Raw genomic sequence first — 13,188 nt, forward strand, 5'->3', positions numbered from 1 at the left:
GGACGGCTGTGGTGAAAGCCTATAATAAGAAAGATACATTGTAGCCTATTGTTGACTCCATAGCCTCTCATACTGCTTTCTGTGTCTTTTTGTTCAGATGCATTAGTTTTGTTTTCATACAATAATACACTAGAACACCGGACTTAAACGTCTGCCAAAAACTACAGCTTCCCTGTTCACATCAAATTCCCATCATCCCTGCAAATTGAAAGAGAAAGCGAAAGATTAACACCGGGAAGTTGATGAAGCGCTGTCTCATTGCTAAGCCTTAACTCATTGTCGTGTTTTCTAGCAGCCAAAGGCACAGAGGCGGATGACTTTTACACTTATCTGATATGACAAGTTCTAAAGCTTTCTTCTAGAAATAAGGATAGCCTATTTATTGCGCTGACATGTCTCGGGGTTCGAATGCTGGCTTCGACCGTCACATTACAATATTCTCTCCAGAGGGCCGTCTTTATCAAGTCGGTAAGTTTGTCAGACAACTGTTTGCAAAAAAACATTTATGTAGCCTGCGAATAGATGCCTAGGCCTATGTATAATCAATTCGGCGGAATAGTTGCGAACTTGGCCACAGAATGTTATGTGAAGTTGATAAACAACCTAGCTCAAGATGTAGGCGTCAAAAAGCTCAAGATGTAGATGCAGATGCAGCTCATGTAGGCTCAAGTTTGCTTGCTTTCAAGCTTCACTTTCGACTTTGTTCAATGTCTTTATACGGTTTTATGTTGATTGGTTTGTTTCTGAGTGCTTTCTGTTGTCTATAGGCCTATGTAAATATTTTGTCACATTCGTATACAGAATATGCCTTCAAAGCCATCGCACAAAGTGGCCTGACGTCGGTGGGCATCCGGGGTAGAGATTGTGCCGTTGTTGTTGCGCAGAAGAAAGTGCCGGTAAGTTATTTCACCTCTGCCTTTTTGTTCAAAAACTATGCCACAGTGTTTTTGGGGATGATTCGTGTTTGTTGTTCTTGACACAATCATTTCTAGTTAGTTGGAATACTATAGAATAGTTGGGTAGGTAAACCATGGGTAGTCTTAAATACACGCAGGTAGGCCACAGAAAAACGATTGCTTGCAACATGGAGGCTTGTCAAGTTCTTAGTCAAGCCAAGGTTATAGACTTGACAAGCAGGGTTATGAACCATGCATGAAGCAGTAATAAGCTTGTGATGTGCATTCCCAGGACTTGTCAATGCAAAATGTCAACGGTGCTGCTGCCAGCAATATTTTGCCTAATCATGAAGTAATATGACAAAAGAAAAACATCATATCTTACACCTATGAATCATTTTAGCATGGACTTTTTGCATTGGGTTATAATAATCGATAAACCGTTAAAGGCTGTGGCCATGTTGAACCTTTTACATCTCTCAGCTTGCAGGTGTATCACAGTGAGACACACATCACCTGGAGACAAAATCTGAAGCACACTGCAGCTTAGACTTTTAAACATTTATTGGGTGCAAAATTGTTTCTTTGTTTTTTTCTTTTGGGGGGGGGTTGATACCTTTATTATTAAGATAGAAGTTGTGACAGGAAATTAGTGGAGAGAGAGACGGGGAGGGTTTGGCAAATGACCTCAGAACACAATCGAGCCCGGGTCACCGGTATAGCAGTCGAGTGCCCAGCCGTTTGAGCCACTGAGAGGACAGTTTGAGAGATGACAGGAAGCGATTGGGAGAGAGAGACAGGGGAGGATTGGGAAATGACCTCGGGGCCCGGAATCGAACCCAGGTCCCCAGCGTGACAGTGCAATGCCCTACCGTCTGAGCCACGGCAGGGCCAGTGCAAAATTGTTTTAAAAACTTTAATCTGCAATGTATTATAGCTTCGCCCTTCAACAGGTGTTCATGTTATCACATGCATCATCATCATGTAATGTCATCCTGTAATGGTCCATTTCAGAGGCTCCTAAATCGGCATCTCAAGAGTGTTAGTAAGAGAGACATGGTCCTTGCCTCTCAACTTTTTCGCTTGGAATGACAGTTTTGAGCATCATTTTCGCTCTCGTTTCAAAGCATTAAGTATACAACAAATGACACCCTATCCACCAAAACACGAACCAAGCTTTTGTAACTTCTGTAACAAACCAAAAAAATAATGATTCATGTTTTACTTAAATATACTTTTATTTGATCTCCTTCATCTTCGTCAGAGTTCATGTTTTGATCAGGTTTAAAATCTTTTTTGCACAGCTGGAGAGGGGGATAAAGTGTGACTGAGTTACCAGGGCCCCATATATAAAGGGGCCCACACAGTGTCTCATTTATGTAGATATATATCGCTGGGGGGGTCCATTGGAGCTGATTGTCCATAGGGCCCACAATTTGCTGCTATGCCCCTGCAGCTGTATATTGAATGTTATTGTTATGTATGATGTTGTGTATACTTCTATGTGTCCACACACAGGATAAGCTGCTGGATCCAGCTACAGTGACCAGCTTGTTCCCTCTCACGCCGCGTATTGGATGTGCAATGACTGGACACTATGGTGTGTTTCTGCTGCTTGTTTTCTTTACCTTACGGTGCATTAGGTGTTCATTCATTAGACTCTGCGATTGCTGGTTTTAATTCTGTGTTGAATAACCTAAATGTCTTGTGAACATGTTATCAAGGCACAACAGCACATGCACATTTATTAGCATACATGCACACACACAAGTACAGTAGTCGTGCTGGAGGACACACACACACACACACACACACACACACACACACACACACACACACACACACACACACACACACACACACACACACACACGAAAGGCATTGTCTGCTCATCACAAGTGTCACCCCGGTCCACCCTGCCAAAAAATAGGGATGTGCATGAGTCAGGAAGCAATAGTAGATTTAAACTACACAGTCTCATCCTGAAATGTCAATTTCTGACACCGTTTGATTAGATGGCACTTCTTGATGCCAAAGGTCTTTCCTTGGTGTCAAATAGTGATGCACGACTCAATTGTGCCAACTTTCAGCAACTTAACATCACTGATGGTTAGGGTTAGAGAAAGGTCTAGGTCTCTAGGCAACCGCATGAACATACAACATGACAGGTATGCCCTCTCCGTCAAAAATAAGCATCTGGTCAAATGGGTGTGAGACTGGATTGGTTGAAACATCCGAGACAAGAAAGCTCCCGCACAACTGTCCACATTTACAGTGTTTCATAGCAACGTTTTGGTCTATTGACCTTCTTCAAGGTAATGCTGTGCAGGAGCTTTCTTGTCTCTGACGTTGATCAGCCGTGGCTCAGTGGTTACAGCACTGGGTTGGAAACCCAAAGGTTCCCGGTTCAATGCCCCCCCGGACCACGGCTGAAGTGCCCATGAGCAAGGCACCTAACCCCCACGCTGCTCCCCGGGCGCCGCTCAGACTAGTGTGTGTACTTCAATGTGATTCACTAGTCCAAATGGGATAAAGTGCAGAGAAAGAATTGCCCCTCGGGGACCAAAATTGGCTCTAATTGGCTTTGTTTAGACAGGAGGTGTGCAATGATGAGGAAAAGGAGAGTGCTGCGTTGGGCCAATTTGTTTGAAGAAAAAATCAGGTGCTCTTCAGAAAGGACATGAGAACTTCAGTATTTGGCTTGTGACTCCAGAGTGTGTGGAACACGGATGTTAGGGGAAAAGAGTTTTAAAATCCTTTCTTAAGGGATAACACCTATGCGTTTTGACTGCAACCAGTCTTCATCAGGGAAAACCACTGAAGAGTATGACCTGATGAAGACTGTAAAAAAAATACATCTTAGCAAGCTTATTTTACAAGTAAAATAATCAAATCAAGTAAAAATATTAGCAGTGTGGTTGCTGTCAAAAAGCGTATGCTTTATCTTCTAAAATTAAGGATGAACTTTTTTCACTAAGATCAGTGTGCCGGGTCATTAAGACTACACCCTTCAACAAGGACCCTACTGTTTGGGCCTTCACATTCTGGAGATTCACACGCCAAATACTGAGGTGTGCAAAGAATTCTACACTAAAGGCTTCACACGTGACAGTAAAACGTACACCTGATTCCCCCATCTCATTTTCTACCCTAGCGGACAGCCGTTCCCAGGTGCACCGGGCTCGAGTGGAGGCTGCCGAGTGGAAGTACAAGTTTGGCTACGACATCACGGCAGACATGTTGTGTCGACGCCTGGCGGACATCTCCCAAGTTTACACGCAGAACGCAGAGATGAGGCCGCTGGGATGCTGTGAGTCAGAACATCCATTTGCTAGCAAATATCTTCTTGTAGAGTAAGACACCCCAAACCTGCCTACCCAATACAAAAGGAGTAGAGATGTACAGGATCCAAGATCCGGTTCCGGATCCGGCAGGATAATAGGGTTTTTCGGACTATCCGGATCCGGCAGGATCTTAAGCAGTGGATCCGGTATCCGGCAGTTACCTAAAAATCAGGATCTGAGGCATCTCTACTTTTAACATAGCCTAGGCTTTTCAGTCAGTCTTTCACAACCCCAATCGCTGCATGGAGTGACAGCCCTTTGGAAGCGGCCGTTGAAAGCAGTGTGGCAGTAAGCCATTGAGTCTTAAAAATAGTTTGCGCCAACGTAATAAAAAGGGCCCACGCGTGCGAGTTGGCTATGTATTTCAACCCTTTCGTAGGATCCGGTATCCGGTTCCGGATCCGGCAGGATCTTAAGCAGTGGATCCGGTATCCGGCAGGATCCTAAAAATCAGGATCCGGTGCATCTCTACAAAGGAGTGTACTCCTAAGTTGTGTCTCCTAAGGGGGCGTTGTCCTCTCCTTCTTCTTCTCTGTCTGTGGTGTTTGGTGACGTCTTGCACAAGATGTGCGCTACTGCCATCTACGTTGTTAACCCCTTAGCGCAGAGCCCATGTTATAAACTTACTGCCACCAAAATTGTAATGGCTATGTCTTAATCTCTTACTTAAGGCTCCCTATAATGTCATAGCAATGTTTTTAAGATGTAGTTGAGCATTTTCAGCAAATAGTGAATAGGCCCGCCGGCGACCCCATCTGCGGTAAGAGGCTACGGGAACTCCATTTATTCACAACCTAGAGTCTCCAAAGGTCTCTTAACCAATGGTCTCCTAAAGGGGCGTTCACCTGACGTCACATGGATCCAGGAAAAGTATGGGCTTGATGTAGCCTATTGTACTCTGCTGGCAGATGTTTGATGCTAGTCTGTTCAAGCTACCTATTCTCAGCACTTCCTAGTCTGGACCAATACAGATCCAGTGGGGCAACACATCAATGGAATTAGTCTAATTGATTTATTAGTCTACTGTAGTGGTCCCCAATTATTTTTCTCCAAGAGCCAAACTTTGTAGAGCGAGTGAGGCTGTGGGTCACTCCAACCCTCCAACCCAGTGAGAAACAAGTAGGGTATAGATGGGCAGCTGTGGCCTAGTGGTTAGAGAGTTGCAGGTTCGATTCCCCCCTGACCTCTCCCTACATCTCCATCCATGGCTGAAGTGCCCTTGAGCAAGGCACCTAACCCCACATTGCTCCAGGGACTGTAACCAATACCCTGAAAAATAATAACTGTAAGTGGCTTTGAAGAAATGAAAGCGTCAGCTAAATGCAATGTAATGTAATAATGTGATGTAATGTAATGTATAGATGTCTGGACAGAGACTATATTTTCACTTTTCCGTTTTCCCTTCTTGTCAAGGTCTGTTATGATACTGTTGGCATTTGACCTAACTCTCTGTGAATGCGTTGGAGAGATATAACCCACTGAAGGTGTAGTAATCACAAATCACATACATTTATGTTTTCATTTGTTCTGACCTCATGTTGGGCCAAATGTTTGCCATGCTCAGGCCGGATTTGGCCCGTGGGCCTTTGTTTGGAGACGGGTCTACTGTCTATTATTCTATAGATAGTCTAATTGTTTTGTGTATACAGAGGCATATGATGTATGCCCGTTAAGGTTTGCCGGACCAAGCTCCTTCTGTTAGCTTGGTGTGATGGGCTATTTAATTTCCATTTCATCACTCTCTCCATGGCTGACCACTAACATCTCCTGTTCTGCTATAACACAAACCATTGGGTGCAAAAAAACTGGTCAAGGGTTCACTCAATCTTTCTTTGTCAAGTGTGCCATTTTGCTTCAAACAAGTTTCAGGTTTCATCTTGCCATCATAGAGAACTTGTGTTTCAAGTTTTCCATTGTGCAGAACACTGACATGCCTTGCAATATCAGAAGAAGAACGGCCTCTGTTGTGACTTTACTGTTTTGCAGTTTTAACGGTATACACACTGCAGAACATGGCAAGCCAGTCAAACGTTAAAAAGGTCTTAAAGGGACACTGTCTGAGATTTTTAGTTTTTTATTTACAGAATTAATGCTGCCCATTCACTAATGTTACCTTTTTCATGAATACTTACCACCACCATCAAATTCTAAGTATCCATTATGACTGGAAAAATTGCACTTTTCATACATTAAAAGGGGGATCTTCTCCATGGTCCGCCATTTTGAATTTCCAAAATTAGCCATTTTTAGCTGCAAAAATGACTCTACTTGGACTGTACAAATTTGGTAATATTTGCATAGTTGCAGTAACTTTTTTGACCATTTCCTGCACAGTGTACCTTTTTTCAAGTTGAGTTAACTTTCAAACTTAAGTCAGCAGGGCAACTTGCATTTTTAAGTTGAACTGGCTGCAATGTTTTATAGTGCACCTGACCTCTGACTCTGACGTGTCCTGTGTCACTTGTCTGTGTCAGGTATGATCCTGGTGGCCATGGACCCCCAGAAGGGCCCCATGCTGTTCAAGTGTGACCCGGCCGGCTACTTCTGTGGCTTCAGGGCCACGGGGGTAGGGGCCAAGGGGCAGGAGGCTAACAGCTACCTGGAGAAGAAACTCAAGAAGAGGCCCGAGCTCACATACGAACGGGCTGTGGAGGTAAGTCTCAGACAGCCACTGGCTATGTTTACGTAAGATATTTCATTCTGAATTAACTCCATTTCATTCTGAATAAAGCTTAATTCCGCTTTGAGAATGTCATGTAAACACCTCTTAATTAGGACTTAAAGGAAAGACCAAAGTAAACTCGACCGAACCATTCAATTCTGAATTATTAATTCGGAGTTAAAAACATCATGTAAATGTAGTGACTGTCATAAGGGAAGATAAGACAAAATGTTCTGCGTCAAGTGGCACAGACGTACCAAGCTACGCCTCCAACTCTGTACAGAATACATAGAACATTACGTATTACATTGGCATATGACAGGGTTGTGGAGGTGCGGCTCCATCCTTGTACAGAAGAAAGACAACAGAAAATATTACAGAGATTCATTATATCACTTTATTATGATATAATATTATTACATTATGCACCATATACATGGGTTCCAAATGTTTGTTTTAACCTGACTGCGCAAAACTAGCTGCGCACAACTCAACCTCTGATTGTTGGAAACCGCTATCGGTCAAAAAATTAGCCCACGTGGTTGGCAGCCAGTCTCTTGCCCCTCCTCACAACATTGTGTTTACAAACACGGCGAACCCATGTACACGTATATTATGCATCTATTGTCAAAAAATAAACACACAATACATGCTGATGAAGGTTACAGGTATTGGCACCTAAATAAGAACTGACGTCCTCCTCCTGTCTGTTTCTTTCTTCTTCCCCTGTCAGATGGGCATTTCCTGTCTGTCCTCCATCCTCTCCATGGACTTCAAGCCTACAGAGTTAGAAGTAGGCGTGGTTACTACAGAGAACCCCAAGTTCAGGTACGAACGGGATGTACGATACGATATGATTTATACTTTATTGTCAGTTTGCACTGAAATTCATTTTGCGTCCCTGAGAAACACTCGCTTAAGACAGGACATACACATGACATCACATCACAAGACTATTGCACAACGGACAAAAAACAGAGGACACAGGCCTATATACAGACACACATGCATACATACATTACATACAACTCATATAACTTGAAGATATTACCAACATGGAGTGATAACACTATGCAGTCTTACGACTGATTTAGCAAAAGAATCGATTGATGTATGAAGGCATGTTTAAGTGTTTAGTAGCCTATCTATTTTTGTTCATAATAATATGGGATGTTTGCTTCTTGTCTGAATTTAACAAATCTCTTTTGTTCACGTTCTTATAATAATGTAATGATTTATGGTAATTAGGGCTGTCCTGTCAAGATGAAAATCTAATCTAACTTGAACTGCTTGAAAGTAGTGAATCTTAAATTGTTCAAGTGTTTGAAATGAAGGACATGAATGTGAAAATTCCTTAAACTGTCTTGAAATGCAAAACAATAATATAAAAAATAAACATGGAAATAAAAGTCACGATTAATCATGAGTAACTATGGAATTTCCTAGATTAATCGTGAGTTTAAAAAAAAATCTTTTGACAGCCCTAATTGTAATGTATAATGAAATGTAATCTTGTAATCGTTTTTTGATCTGTCCACACACAGAACGCTGAGTGAGGCAGAGATTGATGTTCACCTGGTGGCCATTGCAGAGAGGGAGTGAGTTCGCTGCTGACCACACACACGACACTAGGACCAATCAACAACACAGGCAGCGCTGGAGACATGCTGGAGGACAAGCGCGCACGCGCACACACACACGCACGCACGCACGCATGCACACACACACAGACACACGCACACACAAAAACACACACACACACACACAGGCAGTTTTTTTCAAAGCAACTTAAAAAGAGATACACACACATAGTTTTTAGTTTTTGGATAGTTTTTGGATTTTTGTACAACTGATGATCATCTATGACCAGCAAATGTCCTGTCGGCCCCAGGTTAGCATCGCAATTTCATCAACATCAATATAGTGATTTTTAATAAAAAGAGATTATTACAGGTTATTTTGTCAACCATGAATATTCCTTGTGTATGTGTGTTTTGTTTTAGACTAATGCTTGAGCTGGCCTAGCCACTGGGCAGACTCTTGACATGATGTGTGTGTATGTGTGTGTTCTGCGTGTACTCTTTTTTTTGGGAAAAAAACAACAACAAAAAACCACTAACCCTTCTTCGCATCTGCACTTGTTGTTCTGTATATTTCCTGTGCACTTTGTATTTGCTAGTGATGTTGACTATTACTGTGTCCTCTTTTGAAAGTCGCTTTGGTTATAAAGCGTCTGCCAAATGCAATGTAATATAATGTAATAATGTTTTGCTATCAAACAATATGTTGACCTGCTATCTAACTAATAGTGCCAAAATTATGAGGGCAGCGATTAGCGAATATTATTGAGAAAATGTAATTCTGCATGAAAGAGAAACTAAAGTGTCAGACCAACCACAAGGTGGCAATGTTGAGACAGTCTTGGTACTGAGCAGAGAGAGGCGCTCAGTAAAAGCACTTGTCCACTCTGGCATTTTATAATAGGCGCGCGCTCACGCCGTGGCTGGCACATAACTGGACCTATTGCCCACCTAATACACAGAGGTAAATAAAGTGTTTTCTGTGATCCGTTAACCTGATATAACAACGCCGGACTGATCACACGACGCCTTACCACCACCAATGCTTATTAATAATCTGTATTCTCCTATTTAGATGATTGTTCTGCAGAGGGGGGTTTCCCAATGTTCATTACAATGACGCACGTGCGTGCAAACAAAACAATCAAGAGATGACACACTTTAATCTCGTTGTTTTCAGATGGTCTCATTGTGGGGCACGCAGGTTGACATGTAGTTCAACACAACAGACAAAATAACAATAATGCCATAATATTTTCTAGTGAGCGAATGCCTTGTCCACTTATGTCACATCGTCAGCACTGATTTATGTTAAGTCCAGAGCCTTTTATTTTTAATATTTACTTACACAGCAATTATGTCTTTCCAGGTGGTTTACTATCTATATAGGATACACTGACATGCAGTCCAATCACCACTCAGTTTTCAAATCATGTCAAATCAGGCATTGCACGCTATGTTGAAACAGGTTTTTGGAGGCCTGTTTAGCTCACTGTGTGCAGGTCGGCCGTAACCTTGCACGAGCAATCTCGAATGGCCTCGCGAAATATTTTGCGACGCAAGAATGGAAAAGGGCCTTTTGATGTTTGGCATTAGTAGCCTATATCATATGCAAGAGTCCCATATCCTATGCCAATGAACAAAATCTAACAACAGATAGTGGCCTACAAACTGGACTAAATCTTTCGTACTTTTCCGTGACTGGGAACACGACAAAAATGCCTGAATGGGCCCACTTTCACGCTTGAACCCGTGGGACCAATATTGGGGAGGGAGCTTAGTCTACACGAGCACTGGGACTTCTCTGTCCTGAGGGCTGGATCATACGGTCGGCCAGATAATCGGCATCACCCTGCCAATTAAGTTGAACAAATTAATTCTATTATATGCTGAAATGAATCGGCACTTTCTTCCTCTCGGCTTCCTAGCTCTCGATCCACGTTTGGAAAAAAATGTCTTTCAACATTGTGAAAACTGAAATTATTACTCAGCTTAACTAACCAATAAGCCATATGTGAATAAGCTCTGGTACCATACAATATTTCATTCATAAAAGATTATATTCGTGCATAGGCCCACTGCGCAAATGCAGCAGACAACACGTCATGGTCGGGCCGTTATAACAGGTGTTTCTCATGTCAAATCTTCCATCGTCCCTTAATCAGCGGTTTCGGCCTGCATGGCACCCAGACAGGATCACCTTGACGTGGGGAAGATTTGCCCATATTGACATAGGCCTAGCTGATGCATTTACAATAGGCCTACAAAGCCAATTTTCTGCTATAGGTGCAATGTAGAATTTGTTTTAGGCTAATTAAAAATAAGATTGACTATAACATTGAGGGGGGGGGGTTACATTTTACCTTATTACGTTTAGTATCATTGTGAACAGTTTGTGTGTGATTTCAAATCTATAGCCTAGATGTGTTTTCAGGTGCAATTACAAAATGTGATCTATTTTAAAGGGCATTTTTATGGGTTAATGTTGTATCTCTTAACATCACCTCACCCATCTGATATTGTGCTTCTGCCTATACTCCCAGCTTTGAGGGGGAAAAGTCCAACGTTAATTTCCAAAGAATCAAAGAAATCTCTCTCTCTCTCTCTCTCTCTCTCTCTCTCTCTCTCTCTCTCTCTCTCTCTCTCTCTCTCCCCCCACCCCCAGTGGGTCCCATGCGGACTTCTAATACCTTTGGCACCGACCACTTGTTTACAGGCTTTGGGTCAGCAGGAACTGGGGACAGAGTTGGGGGTGAGAAGGTGTTTTTTACTCCTTCAATGTGATTACCCGAGGACACAGAACAGAGGGCCTGTTAGCTTGGTTCCAGGCAAATCACAGTGCCTTGGAAGTCTGTGGAGAGGCTTAACTGAGAATAGCACTTGTTCTCATATCATGCACTTTGCAGGAGGTGTGTATTATACACCGTCCTCAGAAGCTTGCCCTGTTTTGCTTGTTCTATTTGTCTGTTCCTGTTGTCATGGTTGCTTCTGATGACGGTAGATTGCATCATTTGTTAAAGGGTGAAACGGTGGATTTAACGGGTCACGAGGACAGCATCGGAATAATATCTGACACTTGTCAACTGCATTGTCTGCAATGTGCATCTGTGTGATGGTCTCTGTACATCTGGTGGGGTGATTGTGCTAATGTATGCATTTTTGGAGTGGACGTATGTAGGCTATGCCAAATCTATAAGTGTAGGCCCCTATATAGGCCTATGCCTAACCGACTTGGCATAAGTGTTCCGTGCCCAAATGCCATCTGTGTGTTTGTGTGTGTGTGTGTGTGTGAGCAGCACACATTTTGTGATATGCATACATGTTCGTATGTGTTGTTTTTATACGTGTAGGCCTACATATACGTTTGTGTGTGTATGCATTGTGTTTCGCCTCTACTGTATGTGCGTGCGCGTAAGTGTGTATTTGTGTATTTATGTGTGTGTGTGTGTGTGTGTGAGTGTGTGTGTGTGTCTGTGTCTGTGTGTGTTTGTGTTTGTGCCTGCATGTGTGTGTGTGTGTGTGTCAGCCCATGTGTGTGTGTGTCAGCGTGGGTGCATCATCGGAGCAGCCAGGGTGCATTGTGTTGAGTTCACCTTCTCCAAGGTCTGCATAGTGCCGCCCCATCTGTGCCACTCTGAGGGATTACAGACAATCCGTCTGTCTGCTGCGCCAAAGTGCTGACCGACACTGGCCAGATTAGCAGAGCAGAGCAGCGTAGAGACTATACCCAAGCAGACCATGGGCCAGGGTAGAGTGCTCCCTCTGCCATCTCTTATAGAAGACAGGGGTGTGTGTGTGTGTGTGTGTGTGAGCGTGTGTGTGTGTGTGAGCGTGTGCATGTTGTACTGTATGTTTGTGTGCACAGACATTGTGTGACATGCATCATTATCTGTGTGTGTGTGCATGTGTGTGCGCGTTATATATTTATCTATAGACAGTGCGGGCCTAATTAATTGCGTAGATCCCACACTTTTTCCAAAATGGCTGAAAACCCAGCTTGCAAAATCTGGACTAATGTACCCGGAAGGAACCCTGAAACAGACTTCCAAAAAGGCTAAGCGGTTAAGTGTTTAAAACTGGAAGTTCCGTTGGAGCTCTGCACAGTGTATGATAAGAACGTGTTGTCTTGTCGGCTGGCTATTTCATCCGCTTGCATGGATAGTGTGCTCTTGATGACACCGTTAAGAGAACATTGTCACATCGCTCGAAATGGTTTAGTTTGCTCCCTAAATATCACCATAGTGTGTAGCCAAACAGTAGCCACTGGTTTCAAGGTAGGGTTTCAGGAGGATCATATGCAACATCTGATTGCTTGGAAGCTGCTGTCACTCAAAAGTTCGCTCACATGATTGGCGTGATATAGGCCTAATATTCATATTATTAAATATAAACTTCAGTTAAAGAGCATATAAAACGTTTTTGAGGTGCACATGATAAGATATAAGCAGGGATGCGGACAAAGGGGTCAGTTGTTCTGGGCCCTCTTAAATAGGGGGGCCATAATTGGGTCCTCATTACATTGAATGTATTGGGTGGGGGGCCCCAATTGTCCTGGGCCCCAGCCAAAGCTGTCAGCGGCCCTGGATATAAGGTAGAAGTAGGCCTACAGAAATCACGGAAACACCTTCAACATCCAGCCGACTAGAAAACAGGCTCTAACCGCGCACTACTTGGCTGTCTATCTTCCCTAGCTGCTTAGCATTTTG

General features: G+C 43.1%; 1 protein-coding gene across 1 annotated transcript; it reads left to right on the top strand.

Annotated features, from left to right (window-relative positions):
• The first annotated feature begins 36 nt into the window (after nucleotides 1–36).
• psma6l (proteasome 20S subunit alpha 6, like) lies at nucleotides 37–8,890 on the top strand. The gene is made up of 7 exons (XM_063204459.1): nucleotides 37–468; nucleotides 802–896; nucleotides 2,415–2,496; nucleotides 4,051–4,206; nucleotides 6,715–6,893; nucleotides 7,636–7,730; nucleotides 8,447–8,890. The coding sequence occupies exons 1-7, from the start codon at nucleotides 393–395 to the stop codon at nucleotides 8,502–8,504; spliced, it is 741 nt and encodes a 246-aa protein (XP_063060529.1). The 5' UTR covers nucleotides 37–392; the 3' UTR covers nucleotides 8,505–8,890.
• The last annotated feature ends 4,298 nt before the right edge of the window (nucleotides 8,891–13,188 follow it).

Source organism: Engraulis encrasicolus, chromosome 8 (genome assembly GCF_034702125.1).
Source record: "Engraulis encrasicolus isolate BLACKSEA-1 chromosome 8, IST_EnEncr_1.0, whole genome shotgun sequence".
In the NCBI taxonomy this organism is placed as follows: Eukaryota; Metazoa; Chordata; class Actinopteri; order Clupeiformes; family Engraulidae; genus Engraulis; species Engraulis encrasicolus.

Bases quoted from the DNA above. Each gene is read 5' to 3' on its own strand.
- psma6l (XM_063204459.1), top strand. From the start codon at position 393: ATGTCTCGGGGTTCGAATGCTGGCTTCGACCGTCACATTACAATATTC. The intron at 4,207-6,714 runs GTGAGTCAGAAC...TGTCTGTGTCAG, and splicing joins GATGAGGCCGCTGGGATGCT to GTATGATCCTGGTGGCCATG. The intron at 7,731-8,446 runs GTACGAACGGGA...GTCCACACACAG, and splicing joins ACAGAGAACCCCAAGTTCAG to AACGCTGAGTGAGGCAGAGA.